This window comes from Ambystoma mexicanum, chromosome 6p (genome assembly GCF_040938575.1).
Source record: "Ambystoma mexicanum isolate Mex_15411 chromosome 6p, UKY_AmexF1_1, whole genome shotgun sequence".
Lineage (NCBI taxonomy): Eukaryota > Metazoa > Chordata > Amphibia > Caudata > Ambystomatidae > Ambystoma > Ambystoma mexicanum.
Window position 1 is genome coordinate 50182142 of NC_090935.1, and position 22910 is coordinate 50205051.

The following is a 22910-nucleotide window of genomic DNA, read 5'->3' on the forward strand; positions in this document are numbered from 1 at the left end:
AACCACCGGGCGACAATGAATTGCCCAACCCACAACACAAGAACCCGTAAATCCCTGGGTTACTGCTGCAAATACCACAGCACACAAACCAACCACCAGGAGCCAATTACTTTTCTAACCTAACAACACAACGACCCATAAAACCCTGCGTTATTGCTGAAAATTCCACAGAACACAAACCAACCACCAGGAGACAATGAATTGCCCAGCCCACAACACAAGGACCCGTAAATCCCTGGGTTACTGCTGAAAATACCACAGCACACAAACCAACCACCAGGAGGCAATGACTTGCCTAACCCACAACACAAGGACCCGTAAATCCATAGGTTACTGCTGAAAATACCACAACACACAAACCAACCACCAGGAGGCAATGGCTTGCCTAACCCACAACACAAGGACCCGTAAATCCATGGGTTACTGCTGAAAATACCATGGCACACAAACCACCCACCAGGAGGCAATGACCTGCCTAACTCACAACACAAGGACCGTAAACCCTCAGTTACTGCTCAAAATACCACAGCACACAAACCAACCACCAGGAGGCAATGAGTTGCCTAACCCACAACACAAGGACCCGTAAATCCATGGGTTACTGCTGAAAATACCACAACACACAAACCAACCACCAGGAGGCAAAGGCTTGCCTAACCCACAACACAAGGACCCGTAAATCCATGGGTTACTGCTGAAAATACCATGGGACACAAACCACCCACCAGGAGGCAATGACCTGCCTAACTCACAACACAAGGACCGTAAACCCTCAGTTACTGCTCAAAATACCACAGCACACAAACCAACCACCAGGAGGCAATGACTTGCCTAACCCACAACACAAGGACCCGTAAATCCATGGGTTACTGCTGAAAATACCACAACACACAAACCAACCACCAGGAGGCAAAGGCTTGCCTAACCCACAACACAAGGACCCGTAAATCCATGGGTTACTGCTGAAAATACCATGGCACACAAACCACCCACCAGGAGGCAATGACCTGCCTAACTCACAACACAAGGACCGTAAACCCTCAGTTACTGCTCAAAATACCACAGCACACAAACCACCCACCAGGAGGCAATGACAAGAGAATGCACAGTAAACATTACGGCTGAGAATGATTCTGCAAATATCAAGTGTCTCTTTGGGAAACTCAGGGAGAATCGAAAAGGAGAAGCAAACCCGAGCCAACTCTCCTGCAGGTGGAGTGACCACTTGCAAAACCTAGACACAGACATCTCCACCAAAAATCTCACATGGGACCAGGGCAATAGGGCCCAACAGAAATCAACAGACCGAGTCGGAATCAATGGAGGAATTAAAAACAGGCAAGCAAAATCTAAGGGCAATGCCACTCTGTGGCTCAAACACAACACGTGCCAACTCCAGAAAGCACGGATAAAAAGTACTCTACATCATACTGCCTTTGGTGTACTTCCAAGTAAACTGGGCGAACTTACTCATCACCAAACATCTTACTTTGGATTCAGCAGAGCTGCCATTTCTCGCAAGACTTTCTTGTACTCTTGCATCAATCGCAAATTCACCTGCGCTCACCCAAACTATCTTCATCCTAGTCATAACAAGATGGTGTGCGTGTGGCATACTCCGGTGCAGCCATAATATGTGATATCCTACTTTCAGCTGTGAGAAACCTGAAGGTGTCTCACCCGCTAGTCCCCAGGGATCTGTCATCCAGATGGCCAGGACACGGCTATCGCTTTTGGATCCAGTTCCTGGAGGTGGACCAGTGCGGGAGGATCACCTGGATGAGGGGTCTTCAGGGAGTGGAAGTGGAACACCGGACGACGAGACACGAAATCTCCTTCCATGTAACACATTTACCCCATCCTACCTGGTAGTACACATAGAGTCTCAAACCCCCCATCCTTTTTTCAACACAAACACTTTCTCATGGACAGCTCACTATGAGGAAAAACGGACTAACACCCGAGCCCTATACCTGACATGTCCCACTACAATGGTCAAGCAATGGCAGGCAATTACTGATCATTACACACACCCGACTTTCATCACACTCTCCCACATGGATAAAAGACAGAGCACGAAAGGACACGCTGAGCAAGAGAAAGCACACGAGGAAGCAGAAGTTCCAAGGTGACAGTTTAATACAAGGCGGAAGATGGCAAGACCGAAGAGGATTGCAAGGAGAGAAGTACCCTTGACATTTTCACCGACAAACCACATCTTTCATGAGCCTTCAAAAGTAGGAATTGTAAGACCTGGAATTAAAGCTAAAGACTCCTGCATTGTGTGTCAGAGGTACCCGGGATGCTCCCGCGTCGATAGTCAAGGCGAGGAGAGGCGTTTGCCGCTGTTGTACTGTTCTTGGATCCTACAACAAAGCAGCCCCAGTGAAGTCAACACAGCCGGTGAGTTGAGGAGAATGATACCAGACTGGTCTGTGTGGAAACCAAGGTTGCAAGCCGCAACATTGTATAAAGAAGATTATTAAGACAGCAGATGAGTGAATGAACTTTGAAGCTAAAATACAATGCCGTAGACAGAGTGCTCTAGCATCACGTGGGTGCTCATTCGAAAGTCTCTGTTAGGTATCCAACTGAAAGGGTGCAAACATTAAAAGAAAGAGAATTGTGAAGTGGTCCTGCAACGGGTCAAGCCACCCCCTGATCACATTTGAAAGTCTTTGATACTTGATGTAAAATTGACATTGGTCCGAGCCCGGCTGAGGGAGACTAATTGCGTAGAAGGGATCTGAGCCCAGCAGAGGGGGATCCGTGGTGAACCGTGAGTCAGCCGAAAAGGAAAACCTACGAACATTGTGCGATAAAGTGAAAGGTGAAAGACAGGCTCGAGCCCGGCTGAGGAAAGCCTGTGCAGAACTTTATGAGGGGGATTCTGGGTGAATAGTGAATCACCCAATGTGAATATTTGTCGAAATCTAGTAGGGAAAAGAACTTGTTGTCTATTTGGTTGCATGAGGCCCTTTGAGTGAAGAGACTTTTGAGAAGCAGCAAGACTTACGCTCCGGAGGCCTTGATGCTGATAAGTGAACTATAACCTAAAGAAGCCAGAGACTGTGCTATGCTCGAGTCAACCGCCTTATCCCATGCTATGAACATGGGGAAGGGAGGCCAATGGCCTGAAAACCTGCCATATCATTTTGACGTTGATTTGTGAATTGGCATGAAAGCAAGGCAAGTAAATCCCATATGGTAAATAAGAAATGAAGAAAGGTTCGAGCCCGGCGTGAAGCTAATACTCACAACACTGGCAGTCGAGAGAGGTGCAAGCCTGAATGAGGGAGATCCAAGTGTGAAGTCGTCACCCAAGCGTTGGCAGTCGAGAGAGGTCAGAGCCGGAATGGGGGGGGTCCAAGGAGTTAAGCTATCACCCAAAGTTTAATGGGAAAAGAATAAGAGATGCAAAGAAACAATTGAGCAGTGGTCAACCCTATTTGAACTGTTGCAAAGAAATACTATTGAGAAAGAGGGAGCTATCACCCAAGGACTAGCAGTCAAGAAAGATTTGAGCCAGACAGAGGGAGATCAAGGGTGGAAATCATCACCCGAGTACTGACAGTCAAGAGGGGTCTGGGCCCGACTGAGGGAGAACCAGGGGCGAAGCTTCCATCCAATCATTATATGGAAAAAAGATACATGAAGGGTCAGCTCAGAAGAGGAGGACCCAGGGGTGAACCGTTATCACCCTTGCAAACTTTCATTTGTTAAAGGAACTTTTGTTTTGTTGTTTAAACACATCAGGCCGCAAAGGTACAAGACTTTCAGAGGAAATGATACTTAGTCCTCGACGGTCCTGAGAACTGCCATTGGAACTGTTGTCTGGTGCTGTAGAAGCCTGAGACCATACTGTGCTACAAGCTCCAAACTCCAACATTCCCCTCGTACTCAAACCGCGGGGAAGGGAGACCCAGGCTTCCTCCTCCTAACTTATCATTTGAGAACACTTCTTTCTTTCTTGAAACTTAACCCCACACCCTTTGTATTTAGCGTAAGGAATTGGCATTCGGTGTCCTTAGTATAAGCTCCTTTTATTTGACTTCAACATCACTAGCACTGCCTTATTTTCATTTGATGGTTAACTCCTGTACCCATCTTAGATTTGGATTTAGAGTAGGCGTTTTTCCAACCCACATACAAACTTTCAATGTTCAATGAACATCCTTGAACTGTGATCACTTGTGTCTGTCTTACTTGTGTCACCATGAGTTTCTCACACTGCCAACAAATGCTGCATGCATGTATGTCATGCCAGGGGGTCACTGCAATTCTCTCCTGCCTAGCAGCAGTCACAAAAGCATGGTACACCCTGTTACAGTCACTGCATGGGAATCTTCAGCTTTCCTGCACCAAACTCATTAACAAATAACTAACCTATCCTCTTTCAGCTTTCAACCTCTGCCCCCAACTAAATCCTCTTTCAATGGTCTACCTCTCCCTGCTCTAAATCCACTTTCAATGTTTTCCTGTTTCCTCAGGGAGAAGAGAAGGCCCCTCTTTTCAACCATTCAGCTGAATAGGAAATTATCGGTCCTCTCGGAGGGGGACAGCAACTTGATGAAGAGGAAATGCTTCTTCTTTAAAAAACCTTTGCGAAATAGGGAGGAGTCTGTCTGGAGTGAAAGAAATAGCTGACCGGGTTCTTTTGGGGTTGGCTGCAATGGTTGAATGCAATATGCACCATGCACTAGGGGAAAGGGGCCCGGTGCATGGTGAAATTGTGGTGATTCATTCCCAGAAAAACGAAGTGCGTCCGCTGTCCCTCAACTGTGATCTAAGTCGTATCTCCACTGTGAGGGAAAACCAACGACCAGGGGGCTCTGAATGGCACAAACACAAAAACAGCTATGAGGAAGAAATGGGGTACCGGCCGTCAGCCCCGCAGGAGCTCCTACCCTTAGTGGGCATGAGAGAAGGGGGTCACAAAGGTGGCAAGACTACGATGGACGTCCTCAACGCTACCGTTCCTAGTGTTAGTACTGAGTCAGATGAGCCCTCCCTTTCCTTGGGAAAGCCGCCTGAACTTTTCTCTGCATCGAACAGCCTCAATGAGGCTATAAAGGCGCAGTCCATGGGAGAGGACTTCCGTGAGGAAGGGGGTTGCCCCTTGGAAGGTGGCAGAGAAAGAGGCCTCCTGAGTTCCAACAACTTCTAGCGGGAGGAAGTCCCCTCGGGGGTGAGTTGGATGAACACCAGGCCTCTAGAGGGCCATTCGGCAGATCGAGAGACGAGAGGACCCAAAGCCAGAACCCATATCAACAATAGTCTTCCTCACCTGAAAGCTAAGTGTCCTCAGAAGTCTATACCACTGCTAGGGCTGCGGACTAAAGGAAAAAAAGGAGGACCAATTACAGTCACGCTACATCATTCAATCAAAGAGAAGATTTAGGGGGGGGTGGCCTGGGTGTGGTTATGATGTCAGCACTGAATATATTGCTGTACCCATTCCTAAAATGATATGAGGCCCTCAATGACAATCTAAAGGACCATGCAACCATGCTAGCCATGATGCATTCCAAGTTGATCTTTGTGGAAGGTTTTTGTGACTTCAGTCCAAGGTGCCTATGAGAAAAGTCTGGAGGCGAGTGCCAACTCCCTCAAATCGACCTTGGAATCTCTGATCGAGGAACGCCATAGGAGGAAACCCCCAAGGCAGGTGCATGAGGACATGAGTATGTACCCTCAAGTTCAGGTGGCAAGGAAGGAGGGACCGGACGCAGGGTGTTCTAAACCCATGGCTGGGGCTGATACGAGCCCTTTGGAGGGCCCGGACGGTGAGGTGGCATCTCAGTACACGCCCATGGGGCTATTGATGGAGGCTCAAAGGACTGGGGCTAAGACAAAAGGACGCAGTGACACTCGAGGTCGCGCCGCCTTGTTCACAGCTGACTGGGCAGTCCTCTGTGATGTTATTGAACACGCAGAGGCAATAAACTAACCTGGGGAGAAAGCGGCTGACTCTTCCCACAGAGAATATTCTATTTACGAAAGGAAAAACCAGAAAAAAGCAGACGCACCCAACACCACATATCAAAGAAGTCAAAAAATGAGTCCCCAGAAAAGGAATGTACCCCTACCAAGTTCTCCAGAGCAAAGTTTGAGGACCCTACCACTGGTACGGGGTGCCGGTGCCAAAGAAGCCTTTCAGGGTAGTACCTTGGGCGATATCGAACAGGGGGGGGGGGGTTTCAGAGGGAGCCGCTTCTCCATCAGCCTCAGTCAAGCTGCTCTTGAGTTTATCACATACCTCTTGGAATGATCCCTTGTGGGACAAACTAAGGAAGGGTGGCTGCCCGGGTGGTCGGCTTCAAGAAATACATTCTCTTTACTCTGGGACAAGTCTGAGAGTAAGACTAGATGCAAGGGGTCGTCTCTCGGAGTCAATAGACACAAGGCGCTGCCTCAAACAGGGATGCCACCGGGCTCCCGAACTGTTTAGTTTCTTTATATCGGATTTGGGCTTATCATTGAACAAGGTAAGATCGTTCCAACCTAGATTAAATGGGTGGCGCGTGGGGCATTTGCGTACGTGGATGATTTGGTTTTCATTGACCAAACACCCATTGGTCTTGAACGACAGCTGAATGAGTTGCATGAGTACGTTAAAGTAAATAAACTCAGGATTAATGTCCCAAAGACAAAGATTTTAATCTTGGAGCCTGCAGTAGGGAAGAAAAGAATCTAGACCAGTATGGTGGTGTTTAAATGGGGAACAAAGAATGCCAACTGCTTCCTTCACGTATCTGGGCATGCTGGTTAACACTAGTCTAAACGACAGCCCTAGGATAGCTCAATTGATAACGAAGATCACACACCTAGCATCAAAAGCGTGTATCCTATTAAAAAGAGCTGGGTGCTTTTCTTTGATCCCAGTGGTTCCATTTCATAAAGCAAAGGTGATGACCATTGCTTTCTATGGCGCAGAGGTATTCCTTGCAACAGATCGTGCATGGTGGATAGCATTGGAGGGTAAATTCTGGTGGAGATTCTTAGACCTGCCTAGGTGTACGTCAATGCCTGCAATTAGATATGAGCCGGGTCCTACGTCCCTGTGTGCCATGATGGAGTGGAAAACTCGGTCTCGCTACAGAAAGTGCAGAATGGAACCCCAGTAAGAGGGTTTAAGATCCTGAAAGTGGCCCTGGGGGCCAAAGGTGAACCTATCTTGAATGCCCGGAATTCAGCGTGCGTCAAAACCATGAAGGAGTTGCGGTTATCTGAATCCGAACTGTTGAGCAACACAGATGCTATTAGAATCAAGCTATGGAGAAGGGACTGGGTTGACACAATAAAAGCAAAAGAACAGTACAAGACCTACTGTAATTTCAAAGTGGAATGCAGACATAGGAATACCACGCTGAGATATCTTGGACTGTTGCCGTGTAGCTCAATTTGATCTAAATTCCTGAGGTTCAGATTAAACCCATTTCCTACAAAGGAAATCGTGATGATCAGGAAATAGTGGCAGGATTCGGATGTAAACTGTTGGCTCTGTAACAGACCAGACACTGACGAGTCGTTGTACGATCTGACTCTAGGTTGTCAAGGGCTGACGGAGAAGAGAATGTTACATCTGGGCAAAACCATAACTAGTATGACCACGCTTACACCTGAGGATTGATGGAGTAAGCTCATCGGCGGCGAAAATGTGAGTTTGATTATATATAACTGACTAGATTTCAGGACGATATTTTTTCAGGGGACTAGCGAGTGCGTCCACATGACCCTCTGATTGGTGCGAGCCGTGGAAGTCAACAGGGTCTCCAACCTCATTGTTTTGATCTTACCTACGGGGTGGGGCCTCCAATTGATTTGGACTGTCATGTACTACATATTATATACTGTGAGGATGTTCCTGGTTTTAGTTTTGCTCTAGGTGAGGACTGGAAATCTCCATGTCCTGTATTTACACAAATGTAAATACTTTTCTTTTTTTTGGTTGATGTTTTTTTTGATGTTTTTTAATAAGTGAAAGGTTTAACCTAAGCCAACCTCTATAAATAAAGGAGATTTTATGATGTGAATACCTTGGACACAAACACTTGACCTGAGTAAACCGCCACATTAGCAAACTGCACTGAAGCCGTAGACATTAAATAGGGTTGCATTTAATAATAGCAACATTTGCATAGAAGCCAGGTAGGATCCCTACCTAATATATGCATGACCATTTATAGAGAACAATTGCTTATTTCAGAGGCCTCTAAAAAAAGCATTTAATTGGATCTGGCACCAAAGTCAAAGCTTGAAATGGCTGCGGGCTGCAGATGGGTGGAGAGCCTATGACACAATACAGTCTATGTATGCAAGCGGAGACTTCTGGGTAATAACAGGCAGCGGCACAACCCGTTTATGCTCCACATCACTCACTGCCAAAAACAGTAAAGGGGATCCAGGCCCAGGTTTCCGCCTCAATGGCTTGATGCAGAACATTGCATTCCACTGTGTGCCAGACAAAGTCCTGCCTGTGCTAGATGAAGGGACAGTGTGCCAGATTGCAAACTACAAAAACACTAAAGTAGGCGAAGATCTGAAGGAGGGCATCAAATGAAACTGCCTGGGTGGGCTCCCGAGATGGCAGGGCATCCCTTGCACACGAGGGGAGGCCCTGCCATCATGCTGCCCCAGGGTCGCCTTTCCCTGGCAGCAAGTCAGACGCGGGGAGCAGTGGCAGGGGTCGTGCCCGAGGACTATATGGCCCACAGACATGGCCCACACTCTGTTCTTGTAAGGGCACTATGTTGGCATATGCATTTGGCCGTTCAGTCTGTAGGATTCGCTTACCCCTTAACCCCTTAACGGCTGGGCTGTTATGCATGTCTATAATAGTTGATGCTCATAGAGTGAGGGGCCTCTGCAGTAGCCCCAGTATCATCATTCTTTCCTTCTGTTACTGGGTCAATGTGTTGTGCAGGTTGTTGTGTCTGGCTACGGACACACCGCAGCAATGTCGTCATGTGCGCCGCTTGACAGCAGTGTCAGGGTTAAGTTCTGGGGCGCTCTTCATGCTTCCCGGCCCACCCTAAGCAGATGCACCCCTCAGGACCAGGTTGCCCTCCCCACACCTGCATGCCGTGACCCGTTCCACAGTGTCTACAGTGACCAATGAAAGGGCCTGTCCTTTGGGGATTCCACTGTGCACCGTTGCCCTGTGCATTCGCAGTGTTAAAAGTATACCAAAAAAAAGTAGTGGAACACCGTTCCCGACCGTTGCCGCTCACTTCGACCGCTGTCATTTGTCATCCTTAGGTCAAACTTGTGGATCGAGGGTTGCTGCACTGCTGTGCGCAGGCGATCCCCTCACCCAAAGCCCACCGAAGGAGTCCTCTAGGTCCAGGGACATATCTGAAGTGAGACCGCAGGAAGTGGTACTTGGTAACTAGTCAATAAGAGATCAAAGCTGACCTTACAGAATACAAATCCGAAGCATAACTGTGCAGAGGGTGAAAGAACAACAGGTAAGAGGAGGCATGGGCTGGGATTGGCCAATGGTCAGATAACGGATACCCGGGGAACGGCATGGAGGAAAGTCACAGCCTTTGTCCTAGCTATGGATGTATGTTTAACTCCTTCATGCCTGGATATGTCACTTAGAGATGGTGGCTGTCAGGAGTTTTCCCCAAGCCCTAGTTTAAGGAATGGAGTAGGGCGAGATGTGGGCAAACAGGCTTCAGCTCCCTTGGCTCGCCTGTTGGTAGCGGTGGCCGAGCCATCTAGACCTGAGGCTGCTTTCTAGAGGGAGCTGGGAGAACAAGGTAGTTGGGAACGCCTTTATCAATGTAAATGATTAAAATAGTTAATATCTCTGAGCAGGAGTTTGCAGAAAGCGTACAGTTCCTGGCAGTGACAGTGGGATTACCGTGAAATGATCGAAAGAAATTACCTACTGAGAAATGACCAAATTTGTTTTATCACATTTCTTTTTTAAATGCAGGGAGAGTCTCCCGTGCCCCTCCACCTCCCCCTACCTTAACTGATATCCTTACCACCCCCACATCTATTTTTAATAAAAATGAACAAAAATACCTAATTAATTCGACCAAAAAAATGCGGTCATTTCTCATTCGGTATTTTTGTATTCGAACATTTCTGCAGGTGCCGTGGCAGTGTAGATTAACCCGTTGGTATATAAGGGAAACTTTTATTGCACACAATGCACAGGGTTAGTCCCCTCTGCACTGATTGTGGACTCATGAATATAGTTTTTGATTACACCAGCGACAGAAACTCCTAGTGTTGAGGGGGGGACGAATTTAGCGCGAGACTCCCCATTTATTTTTTAAGCCCAAAATATTGATACTTTACTTTTTTTAAAACTTTCTCCTGCCAAACAGGTACATTCCTTCCATGCAGGTCGAAGGGTCAAGCAAACTGCACTCTCCATCTAAACTGCTCTCAAATACCGGGCTTGCTGGAGGGCAGCATTCCCAGCGTCCTCGCCAGCGCCTTCCCTAGACCAGGGTGTGTAACTGCGGCCCTCCCACTGCCAGCTGCCGGGCATTTCGGTGCCCGGCTCTGGCTGTATTGCCACCAGCGATGCGCAGTCATTGGGTCAAGCAAGGCTTCCAGAGGACACGAGCTTCGACGCTGGCAATTGGACCGATCTCGCAGGTCTAGAGGCTCTCTCTGATAAAAGGTGGTCGGTACGGAGGGCCCCCGACAGAGGGTTGATGCCAGGAAGGGTCTTGGCAGGTTGCAAGGCCATGATCCACCTAAGAGCCTGCCTCCATGCGTTGGGACTCGCCCGGAGATGTTACGATGGAGCAGGCCCTCTACTTTGAAGGATTACTGGGGCTCAGCCAGTGGGGCGCCTGTGTGGCAACATGCTGATGTCCCCCCATTCAGTGGGGGCCGCCTCACTTAGGTTGAGAGACTGTTCTTGGGCTTCCCCTGAGGTCGGGATTCAGGCTCACATCCCAAACACAACTCATAAACAGGTAAGAGTATAGTAGGGGAAGCCCGGTCAGTAGAGCGCTTATTACCCCCGAAATCCCTCCAAGGTTAAAGTATAATGAGTACACTTTCTAGGCTATGCGCTTATCCTGAAGGTAGCCCTACACGCAAATATCATCTCAGTGCTTGTTTCAGGAACGTCTGTATTGCTAGCGCTGACATGTGTTTCGACATCTGGTCCTCTTCAAGGCTGTTTGTAGATTTCTTTCTTGTCTATCCTCCTGTGAGAGGATTTGTATGTTCCCCTTAATTGGTCTCTGTAAATATTCAATCAGATTTGGTGAAGACTCTTGTTTTTCCAGTCAAAATTGTCTTCATAAATCGATCAGCATCTAAATATGGTTGAATACTCCCGAAACGGGGTGTTATCCTGTTCGGGTTAAAGCGGTGCGCGTGGCTTGCTCACAAATTTTGACTGAAAAACAAGACTCTGTTGCCTGCTTTCCAGGATTGGAAGGTCAGGACTCTGTTGCCTGCTTTCCAGGATTGGAAGGTGAGGACTCTGTTGCCTGCTTTCCAGGAGTGGAAAGTGAGGACTCTGTTGCCTGCTTTCCAGGAGTGGAAGGTGAGGACTCTGTTGCCTGCTTTCCAGGATTGGAAGGTCAGGACTCTATTGCCTGCTTTCCAGGAGTGGAAGGTGAGGACTCTTCAACTTCCACGCTATGGCTAGGTGATCAGGAGAGGACTGTGGCCTGGAGAGGATTGTGGCTAGGTGATCAGGAGATGACTGTGGCTAGGTGATCAGGAGAGGACTGTGGCTAGGTGATCAGGAGATGACTGTGGGCAGATGATCAGGAGAGGACTGTGGCTAGGTGATCAGGAGAGGACTGTGGGCAGGTGATCAGGAGAGGACTGTGGCTAGGTGATCGGGAAATGACTGTGGGCAGGTGATCAGGAGAGGTCTGTGGCTAGGCGATCAAGAGAGGACTGTGACTAGGTGATCAGGAGATGACTGTGGGCAGGTGATCAGGAGAGGACTGTGACTAGGTGATCAGGAGATGACTGTGGGCAGGTGATCAGGAGAGGACTGTGACTAGGTGATCAGGAGAGGGCTGTGACTAGGTGATCAGGAGAGAGCCGCGTCCAGGTGATGAGGAAAGGACTGTGGATAGCTGATCAGGAGAGGGCTGTGACTAGGTGATCAGGAGCAGGATGCAGATAGGTGATCAGGGGTTGGCTGCAGATAGGTGACCTGGGGAGGACTGTGACTAGGTGATCAGGAGAGGACTGTGGCTAGGTGATCAAGAGAGGCCTGTGACTAGGTGATCAGGAGAGGGCTGTGACTAGGTATTCAGGAGAGAGCTGTGTTTAGGTGATGAGGAAAGGACTGTGGATAGGTGATCAGGAGAGGGCCACATGTAGGTGACCTGGAGGGGGCAGTGGCTAGGTGATCAGGAGTGGGCTGTGGGCAGGTGATCAGGAGATGACTGTGACTAGGTGATCAGGAGAGGACTGTGGCTGGGTGATCAGGAGAGGGCTGTGACTAGGTGATCAGGAGAGAGCCGTGTGTAGGTGATGAGGAAAGGACTGTGGATAGGTGATCGGGAGAGGGCTGTGACTAGGTGATCAGGGGATGACTGTGGCTAGGTGATCATGAAAGGACTGTGGATAGGTGACCTGAGGAGGACTGTGACTAGGTGATCAGGAGAGGACTGTGGCTAGGTGATCAGGAGAGGGCTGTGACTAGGTGATCAGGAGAGGACTGTGACTAGGTAATCAGGAGAGAGACGTGTGTAGGTGATGAGGAAAGGACTGTGACTAGGTGATCAGTAGATCTCTGTGGGCAGGTGATCAGGAGATGACTGTGGGCAGGTGATCAGAAGAGGACTGTGGCTAGGTGATCAGGAGAGGACTGTGGCTAGGTGATCAGGAGATGACTGTGGGCAGGTGATCAGGAGAGGACTGTGACTAGGTGATCAGGAGAGGACTGTGACTAGGTAATCAGGAGAGAGACGTGTGTAGGTGATGAGGAAAGGACTGTGACTAGGTGATCAGTAGATCTCTGTGGGCAGGTGATCAGGAGATGACTGTGGGCAGGTGATCAGAAGAGGACTGTGGCTAGGTGATCAGGAGAGGACTGTGGCTAGGTGATCAGGAGATGACTGTGGGCAGGTGATCAGGAGAGGACTGTGACTAGGTGATCAGGAGATGACTCTGGGCATGTGATCAGGAGAAGACTGTGACTAGGTTATCAGGAGAGGGCTGTGACTAAGTTATCAGGAGAGGGTGGTGACTAGGTGATCGGGAGAGGACTGTGACTAGGTGATCAGGAGAGGGCTGTGATTAGGTGATCAGGAGAGGGCCGCAGGTAGGTGATCAGGAGAGGACTGTGGCTAGGTGATCAGGGGAGGGCTGTGGCTAGGTGATCAGGAGAGGACTGTGGCTTGGTGATCAGGAGATGACTGTGGGCAGGTGATCAGGAGAGGACTGTGGCTAGGTGATCAGGAGATGACTGTGGGCAGGTGATCAGGAGATGACTGTGGCTAGGTGATCAGGAGAGGACTGTGGCTAGGTGATCTGGAGATGACTGTGGGCAGGTGATCAGGAGAGGACTGTGGCTAGGTGATCAGGAGAGGACTGTGGCTTGGTGATCAGGATATGACTGTGGGCAGGTGATCAGGAGAGGACTGTGGCTAGGTGATCAGGAGATGACTGTGGGCCGGTGATCAGGAGATGACTGTGGCTAGGTGATCAGGAGATGACTGTGGGCAGGTGATCAGGAGAGGACTGTGGCTAGGTGATCAGGAGATGACTGTGGGCAGGTGATCGGGAGAGGACTATGGCTAGGTGATCAGGAGATGACTCTGGGCATGTGATCAGTAAAGGACTGTGACTAGGTGATCAGGAGAGGACTGTGGCTAGGCGATCCTTTCAGGGGCGACCTCTGAAGGGGGTACAGTCCTGTGGGTGAGCTCGGCCTCTGTGCAGGAAGGCAGGGAAACCATGCTTTCTAAAAATGGAAGGCGGGTCCATGTGCTATAAGAGGCCTGGGAGGAACACCAGCTGCCATTCTAAAGAGGCGCCAGTTCAGTCCCGGGAGGATGGCTCAACGGCAACGTGCTCGCCTTGGAAGCAAGACGACACGGAGCAACACGGGTTCGAATCCCGGGTCCGCGCTTAGAAACCTCTGGGTATTAAGCGCGTTGTAAATATCCTATCATATCACTCGCCGCCATTAATCGGCCTTTAAACGTCACGTGAGGCAGCACCGTCAGAACGGGCACCCCGATTGGAATTGATATTAAAGTCGTAAATAAAAACAACAATAGCATAGAGGCAGAGCCAAGGGGGCGCCCTGTCTCATTAATGGCACGCAAGTTCCCACCACCCATTGGCCCCATAGGGAGGAGGAAAAGGAGTGTTAACCAACTCACTCCCGATCCCCACTCCTGCCCCGCCTTCTGTCATTACACATGTGACTGGAACTGGCAAAGCATTTCTAAAATATTTAAAAGCAACTCCAATGGAAGGTGATTTTGCAGCATGTTATGTTGTGTTATTGTTAATCGGGGTGTGTAAAGCGCACTCTCGCCGCACCAGAGGTTTCTTGGCGCTGAACATTAGAACAGAGGCCAATAGAATCGAAAGCCAGAGGTTTGGCCGGCTTCTGCGTGCTGCGTGAGTCATGATACGTCAAAAGAGTGGGTGTTCCAGAGAGTGGGTCACTGCAATGAAAAGGCCGGGCGCTCCAGAGCAGACAGGACAGCAGTGTCAGAAGGGCCACGCGCAGGTGCCTGGCACACATGTACTAATGAGAGCCTGTGGTCAAGAGCCAGGTGACTGATGAGCTGCACAGACAGGTGTAATCACATATTTCTTTGCTGAAATCCGGCGCAGTTAAAGCTAGCATGTACTATGCTGTTATGCTGTTATGTTGCATTTCTGGATCCCTGCAACCAGCGGTTCACTAAATGTTTTGGGCTATGACTCCCTTGATCTCTCTACATTAACTATGATGGCTTGGGCTGATGCGAGTTGTAGTCCAAAGCATCCGAATACCCAAAGGTTGCAGACCCCTGGTATAGTGTAACTTTTGCTACTTGCTGTGAAGTGTGAGTAGGTATGAGAGAGTCATGTACAGTGCTGCGTCCCTTACCCCAGGCTCGGTGTGAGTGGGCCCTGGTCAGTGCTGCGTCTCTTACCCCTAGCTTGGTGTGAGTGGGCCCTGGTCAGTGCTGCGTCCCTTACCCCAGGCTTGGTGTGAGTGGGCCCTGGTTAGTGCTGCGTCCCTTACCCCAGGCTTGGTGTGAGTGGGCCCTGGTCAGTGTTGAGTCCCTTATCCCAGGCTTGGTGTGAGTGGGCCCTGGTCAGTGTTGCGTCCCTTACCCCAGGCTTGGCGTGAGTGGGCCCTGGTCAGTGTTGAGTCCCTTACCCCAGGCTTCGTGTGAGTGGGCCCTGGTCAGTGTTGCATCCCTTACCCCAGGCTTCATGTGAGTTGGTCCTGGTCAGTGCTGCGTCCCTTACCCCAGGCTTTGTGTGAGTGGGACCTGGTCAGTGCTGCGTCCCTTACCCCAGGCTCAGTGTGAGTGGGCCCTGGTCAGTGCTGCGTCCCTTACCCCAGGCTCGGTGTGAGTGGGCCCTGGTCAGTGTTGCGTCCCTTACCCCAGGCTTGGTGTGAGTGGGCCCTGGTCAGTGCTGCATCCCTTACCCCAGGCTTGGTGTGAGTGGGCCCTGGTCAGTGCTTTGTCCCTTACCCCAGGCTTTGTGTGAGCGGGCAGTGGTCAGTGCTACATCCCTTACCCCAGGCTTCGTGTGAGAGGGTCCTGTCAGGGCTGATCGCCCTTATCCAGGCTCCGTGTGACTGGGCCCTGTTCAGTGTTGCGTCCCTTACCCCAGGCTTGGTGTGAGAGGGTCCTGTCATGGCTGATCACCCTTATCCAGGCTCAGTGTGAGTGTGTCCTGGTCTGGGCTGGTGGCCCTTACCCCAGGCTTGGTGTGAGTGGGTCCTGTCAGTGCTGCGTCCCTTACCCCAGGCTTGGTGTGAGTGGGCCCTGGTCAGTGCTGCATCCCTTACCCCAAGCTTTGTGTGAGTGGGACCTGGTCAGTGCTGCATCCCTTACCCCTGGCTTCATGTGAGTAGGCTCTGGTCAGTGCTGCGTCCCTTACCCCAGGCTTGGTGTGAGTGGGCCCTGGTCAGTGCTGTGTCCCTTACCCCAGGCTTCGTGTGAGTGGGACCTGGTCAGTGCTGTGTCCCTTACCCCAGGCTCAGTGTGAGTGGGTCCTCGTCAGTCCTCTGTCCCTTACCTCAGGCTTGGTGTGAGTTGCCCCTGGTCAGTGCTGCGTCCCTTACCCCAGGATTGGTGTGAGTGGGCCCTAGTCAGTGTTGCGTCTCTTACACCAGGCTTGGTGTGAGTGGGCCCTGGTCAGTGCTGCGTCCCTTACCCCAGGCTTGGTGTGAGTGGGTCCTGGTCAGTGCTGCGTCCCTTACCCCAGGCTTTGTATGAGTGGGACCTGGTCAGTGCTGCGTCCCTTACCCCAGGCTTCATGTGAGTGGGCCCTGGTCAGGGCTGGTGTCCCTTACCCCAGGCTTGGCGTGAGTGGGTCCTAGTCAGTGCTGCGTCCCTTACCCCAGGCTTCATGTGAGTGGGTCCTGCTCAGTGCTGCGTCCCTTACCCCAGGTTTCGTGTGAGTGTGAGCCATGGTCAGGGCTGGTGTCCCTTAGCCCAGGCTTGGTGTGAGTGGGCCCGAGTCAGTGCTGCGTCCCTTACCCCAGGCTTGGTGTGAGTGGGCCCTGGTCAGGGCTGGTGTCCCTTATCCAAGTCTTGGTGTGAGGGGGCCCTAGTTAGTGCTGCGTCCCTAGCCACGGCTTGGTGTGAGTGGGCCCTGGTCACACCTGCGTCCCTTACCCCAGGCTCAGTGTGAGTGGGCCCTGGTCACCCCTGCGTCCCTAGCCACCGCTTGGTGTGAGTGGGCCCTGGTCAGAGCTGGCTTCCCTTGCCCCATGCTTCGTGTGAGAGGGTCCTGTCAGGGCTGATCGCCCTTATCCAGGCTCTGTGTGAGTGGCTCTTGGTCAGTGCTGGATCCTGCGCCCCAGGCTGTGTATGAGTGGCCCCTGGTTCATGCTGGCACCCCAGGATCTGACAGAGTGGCCCCTGGTCAGTGCTGGATCCTGCGCCCCAGGCTGTGTGTGAGTGGCTCTTGGTCAGTGCTGGATCCTGCGCCCCAGGCTGTGTGTGAGTGGCTCTTGGTCAGTGCTGGATCCTGCGCCCTAGGCTGTGTGTGAGTGGCCCCTGGTCAGTGCTGGCGCCCCAGGGTGTGTGTGAGTGGCCCCTGGTCAGTGCTGGACCCCTGCACTCCAGGATGTGTGTGAGGTGCCCCTGGTCAGTGCTGGCGCCCCAGGCTGTGTGTGAGGTGCCCCTGCTCAGTGCTGGATCCTGCGCCCCAGGCTGTGTGTGAGTGGCTCTTGGTCAGTGCTGGATCCTGCGCCCTAGGCTGTGTGTGAGTGGCCCCTGGTTAGTGCTGGCGCCCCAGGCTGTGTGTGAGTGGCCCCTGGTCAGTGCTGGACCCCTGCACCCCAGGATGTGTGTGAGGTGCCCCTGGTCAGTGCTGGCGCCCCAGGCTGTGTGTGAGGTGCCCCTGCTCAGTGCTGGCACCCCAGGCTGTGTGTGAGTGGCACCTGGTCAGTGCTGGCTCCCCAGGCTGTGTGTGAGTAGCACCTAGTCAGTGCTGGCGCCCCAGGCTGTGTGTGAGGTGCCCCTGGTCAGTGCTGGCACCCCAGGCTGTGTGTGAGTGGCACCTGGTCAGTGCTGTCACCCCAGGCTGTGTGTGAGTGGCACCTTTTCAGTGCTGGCTCCCCAGGCTGTGTGTGAGGTGCCCCTGCTCAGTGCTGGTGCCCCAAGCTGTGAGTGAGTAGCTCCGGGTCAGTGTTGGCGCCCCAGGCTGTGTGTGAGTGGCTCCGGGTCAGTGCTGGCGCCCCTCGCCCCAGGCTGTGTGTGAGAAGCTCCGGGTCAGTGTTGGCGCCCCAGGCTGTGTGTGAGTGGCTCCAGGTCAGTGCTGACGCCCCTCGCCCCAGGCTGTGTGTGGGTGAGCCCAGGTCAGTGCTGGCGCCCCAGGCTGTGTGTGAGTGGCCCCTGGTCGGTGCTGGCGCCTCAGGCTGTGTGTGAGTGGCCCCTGGTCAGTGCTGGTGCCCCAGGCTGTGTGTGAGGTGCCCCAGGTCAGCGCCGGCGCCTCAGGCTGTGTGTGAGTGGCCCCTGGTCAGTGCTGGCACCTCAGGCTGTGTGTGAGTGGCCCTTGGTCAGTGCTGGCGCCCAGGCTGTGTGTGAGTGGCCCCTGGCCAGTGCTGGCCCCCAGGCTATGTGTGAGTGGCCCCTGCTCAGTGCTGGTGCCCCAGGCTGTGTGTGAGTAGCTCCGGGTCAGTGCTGGCGCCCCAGGCTGTGTGTGAGTGGCTCCGGGTCAGTGCTGGCGCCCCTCGCCCCAGGCTGTGTGTGAGTGGCCCCTGGTCAGTGCTGGCCCCCAGGCTATGTGTGAGTGGCCCCTGCTCAGTGCTGGTGCCCCAAGCTTTGTGTGAGTAGCTCGGGGTCAGTGTTGGCGCCCCAGGCTGTGTGTGAGTGGCTCTGGGTCAGTGCTGGCGCCCCTCGCCCCAGGCTGTGTGTGAGGTGCCCAAGGTCAGTGCTGGCCCCCAGGCGGTGTGTGAGTGGCCCCTGGTCAGTGCTGGCACCCCAGGCTGTGTGTGAGTGGCCCCTGGTCAGTGCTGGCGCCCCAGGCTGTGTGGGAGTGGTCATTGTTGGCTCCTCCATTCTGTGTTGGAGGGTCCCCTGGTCAGTGCTGTGGCATCAGGCTATGTGAGAGTGGCCCCTGGTCAGTGCTGGTGCCCCAGGCTGTGTGTGAGTGGCTCCGGGTCAGTGCTGGCGCCCCAGGCTGTGTGTTAGTGGCTCCGGGTCAGTGCTGGCACCCCTCGCCCCAGGCTATGGGTGAGGGGCCCCTGGTCAGTGCTGGCCCCCAGGCTTTGTGTGAGCGGCCCCTGGTCAGTGCTGGCGCCCCAGGCTGTGTGTGAGTGGCCCCTGGTCAGTGCTGGAGCCCCAGGCTGTGTGTGAGTGGCTCCGGGTCAGTGCTGGCGCCCTGGCTGTGTGTGAGTGGCCCCTGGTCAGTGCTGGCGCCTCAGACTGTGTGTGAGTGGCCCCTGGTCAGTGCTGGCGCCCCAGGCTGTGTGTGGGAGGGTCCCCTGGCCAGTGCCGGTGCCCCAGGCTGCGTGTGAGGGGCCCCTGGTCAGTGCTGTCGCCCCTCGCCCCAGGCTGTGTGTGAGTGGCTCCGGGTCAGTGCTGGCGCCCCTCGCCCCAGGCTGTGTGTGAGTGGCCCCTGGTCAGTGCCGGCGCCCAGGCTGTTTGTGAGTGGCCCCTGGCCAGTGCCGGCGCCCCAGGCTGCGTGTGAGGGGCCCCTGGCCAGCGCTGACGCCCCAGGCTGTGTGTGAGTGTCCCCTGGTCAATGCTGGCGCCCCAGGCTGTGTTTGGGAGGGTCCCCTAGTCAGTGGTGGCGCCCCTCGCCCCAGGCTGTGTGTGAGGGGCCCCTGGTCAGTGCCGGCGCCCCAGGCTGTGTGTGGGAGGGTCCCCTGGTCAGTGGTGGCGCCCAGGCTGTGTGTGGGAGGGTCCCCTGGTCAGTGGTGGCGCCCAGGCTGTGTGTGGGAGGGCCCCCTGGTCAGTGGTGGCGCCCAGGCTGCGTGTGAGTGGCCCCTGGTCAGTGCTGGCGCCCCAGGCTGTGTCTGAGTGGCCCCTGGTCAGTGCTGGCGCCCCAGGCTGTGTGTGGGAGGGTCCCCTGGTCAGTGGTGGCGCCCCTCGCCCCAGGCTATGTGAGAGTGGCCCCTAGTCAGTGCTGGCGCCCCAGGCTGTGTGTGAGTGGCCCCTGGTCAGTGCTGGCGCCCCAGGCTATGTGAGAGTGGCCCCTGGTCAGTGCCGGCGCCCCAGGCTGTGTGTGGGAGGGTCCCCTGGTCAGTGGTGGCGCCCAGGCTGCGTGTGAGTGGCCCCTGGGCAGTGCTGGCGCCCCAGGCTGTGTGTGGGAGGGTCCCCTGGTCAGTGGTGGCGCCCAGGCTGCGTGTGAGTGGCCCCTGGTCAGTGCTGGCGCCCCAGGCTGCGTGTGAGTGGCCCCTGGCCAGCGCCGGCGCCCCAGGCTGTGTGTGGGAGGGCCCCCTAGTCAGTGGTGGTGCCCCTCGCCCCAGGCTGTGTGTGAGGGGCCCCTGGTCAGTGCTGGCGCCCAGGCTGTGTGTGGGAGAGTCCCCTGGTCAGTGCTGGCGCCCCAGGCTGTGTGTGAGTGGCCCGTGGTCAGTGCTGGCGCCCAGGCTGTGTGTGAGTGGCCCCTGGTCAGTGCTGGCGCCTCAGGCTGTGTGTGAGTGGCCCCTGGCCAGTGCTGGCGCCCCAGGCTGTGTGTGGGAGGGTCCCCTGGTCAGTGGTGGCGCCCAGGCTGTGTGTGGGAGGGTCCCCTGGTCAGTGGTGGCGCCCAGGCTGCGTGTGAGTGGCCCCTGGCCAGTGCTGGCGCCCCAGGCTGTGTGTGGGAGGGTCCCCTGGTCAGTGGTGGCGCCCAGGCTGCGTGTGAGTGGCCCCTGGTCAGTGCTGGCGCTCCAGGCTGCGTGTGAGTGGCCCCTGGCCAGCGCCGGCGCCCCAAGCTGTGTGTGGGAGGGCCCCCTAGTCAGTGGTGGCGCCCCTCGCCCCAGGCTGTGTGTGAGGGGCCCCTGGTCAGTGCTGGCGCCCAGGCTGTGTGTGGGAGGGTCCCCTGGTCAGTGGTGGCGCCCAGGCTGTGTGTGAGAGTGGCCACTGGTCAGTGCTGGCGCCTCAGGCTGTGTGTGAGTGGCCCCTGGTCAGTGCTGGCGCCTAGGCTGTGTGTGAGTGGCCCCTGGTCAGTGCTGGCGCCTAGGCTGTGTGTGAGTGGCCACTGGTCAGTGCTGGCGCCTCAGGCTGTGTGTGAGTGGCCCCTGGTCAGTGGTGGCGCCCAGGCTGCGTGTGAGTGGCCCCTGGTCAGTGGTGGCGCCCCAGGCTGTGTGTGGGAGGGTCCCCTGGTCAGTGCCGGCGCCCCAGGCTGCGTGTGGGAGGGTCCCCTGGTCAGTGGTGGCGCCCAGGCTGCGTGTGAGTGGCCCCTGGCCAGCGCCGGCGCCCCCGCCCGCTCAGGGGCGCCTTACCTGCTTGCAGCGGTCCTCCGCCTGCTTCTTGTCGCCCTCCGCCTGCTCGGCCCGGTCGATGGCGTTCTCCTTGTCCAGCTTCAGCATCTGCATCTTCTTCTTAATGGCGTCCATGGCTGCGGAGACGCGGGGGCCCGAGGGCGCTCAGAGGCGAGAGAGGGCTCGGGGGGAGGTCCCGCGGAGAGATGGGCTCCAGAGGGGGGCAGGCCGGGGCTCGGGTGCAGGCTCGGAGGACGCGGAGGGCTCTGTCCCCGTCTCCCGCTCCTCCTGGCCCTATAAAGCGGGGAGTGTCCGGGGCAGGCAGGGACCCTCCCCCGCCGGCGCAGCTCCTTCTAGGGGAAGACAGGAGCGCTCGGGGGGGAGAGGGGAGAGGTGAGGGGGGGGGGGCTGGAGGCTCCGCGGAGAGGGGCAGATCTCGGGAGAGAGGGCTGGGAGCTCTGGGGAAAGGGATGGGCAGTGCAGGAACTCCGACTCCCGGGGAGAGAGGTGACAGGTCCCTGGCGAGGGAGGGAGAGGTCAGGTCCTGCTACAAGGGATAGGTTCAGACAGCTCCGAGGGGGCGAGGGGTGTGCGGGGGAGCAGGGGGGCAGGGAGAGAGGTCCGGGGAGGAGGGCAGAGCGGGTCAAAGCGCTACGAGACGGATGGAGAGGCGGAACTTTTAGGATTCGAGCGGATGGGGCGGGGGAGGTCAGGAAACAGGGGACGAGGGATGGGAGTTCGGGCGAAAGGCAGTGGGGGCTACGAGAAGGCGACATAAGGTGTCAGTGGGGGCCGGGGGGGGGCTGCTCAGATCCGGCCGAGGTGCGGGACAGGGCATTGGGTATAACACCGGTGAGTGGTGGCAGGTGGCAGAGGTGGAAGGGGGTGGGGGGTGTCAGAATCGCTAGTAGACTCAATGCGGGGGGGGGACAGAACTTTGGCAGGTTCAGGTGAGGGCAGATAACTGCGATGAGGTCAGAGCACGTGGGGGCAGATAACTCTCTATGCTGCCCCCGCCTGGGGGCCACAGTCCCTGAACTCCGCCGGTTCTATCGGCCGCACCCCCACGGTGGGCCCCGGATCACACCCCACCGAGCGGCACCGGTGACTCGGGGCTCTAGTGTACACCACGTGTGACAGCCGCGAGCGGGCACGGCCGCACGTGGCCCTAGTGTGAAGTGCACGCGTCGTTACCACCAAGTGCGAGGTGCACGCGTGCATGTGTCTTTACCTTGAAGTGTGAAGTGCATACATCTTTACCATGAAGCTGAAGTGCACTCGTGCATGTGTCTTTACCATGAAGCGTGAAGTTCACGCGTCTTTACCATGAAGTGTGAACTGCACGCGTGCATGTGTTTTTACCATGCAGTGTAAGGTGCACGCGTCTTTACCATGAAGTGTGAAGTGCACACATCTTTACCTTGAAGTGTGAAGTGCATACATCTTTACCATGAAGCGTGAAGTGCACTCGTGCATGTGTCTTTACCATGAAGCGTGAAGTTCACGCGTCTTTACCATGAAGTGTGAAATGCACGCGTGCATGTGTCTTTACCATGAAGCGTGAAGTTCACGCGTCTTTGCCATGAAGTGTGAACTGCACACGTGCATGTGTTTTACCATGAAGTGTAAGGTGCACGCGTCTTTACCATGAAGTGTGAAGTGCACACATCTTTACCATGAAGCGTGAAGTGCCCTCATGCATGTGTCTTTACCATGCAGTGTAAGGTGCACGCGTCTTTACCATGAAGTGTGAAGTGCACGCATCTTTACCATGAAGTGTGAACTGCACGCGTGCATGTGTCTCTTTACCATGAAGTGTAAGGTGCACGCGTGCATGTGTCTTTACCATGAAGTGTGAAGTGCA

General features: G+C 54.6%; 1 protein-coding gene across 4 annotated transcripts in view; it reads right to left on the reverse strand.

Moving 5' to 3' along the window:
- LOC138511197 (tropomyosin beta chain) overlaps nucleotides 1-21315 on the reverse strand; it is a 208846-nt gene extending 187531 nt beyond the window's left edge. For all 4 annotated transcript variants that reach the window (XM_069626718.1, XM_069626716.1, XM_069626719.1 and 1 more), the window contains exon 1: nucleotides 21068-21315. In XM_069626718.1, the coding sequence (XP_069482819.1) occupies nucleotides 21068-21181 (114 nt within the window). In that variant the 5' untranslated portion in view covers nucleotides 21182-21315. The remainder of the gene's footprint in view (nucleotides 1-21067) is intronic.
- Between the last annotated feature and the right edge of the window lie 1595 nt (nucleotides 21316-22910).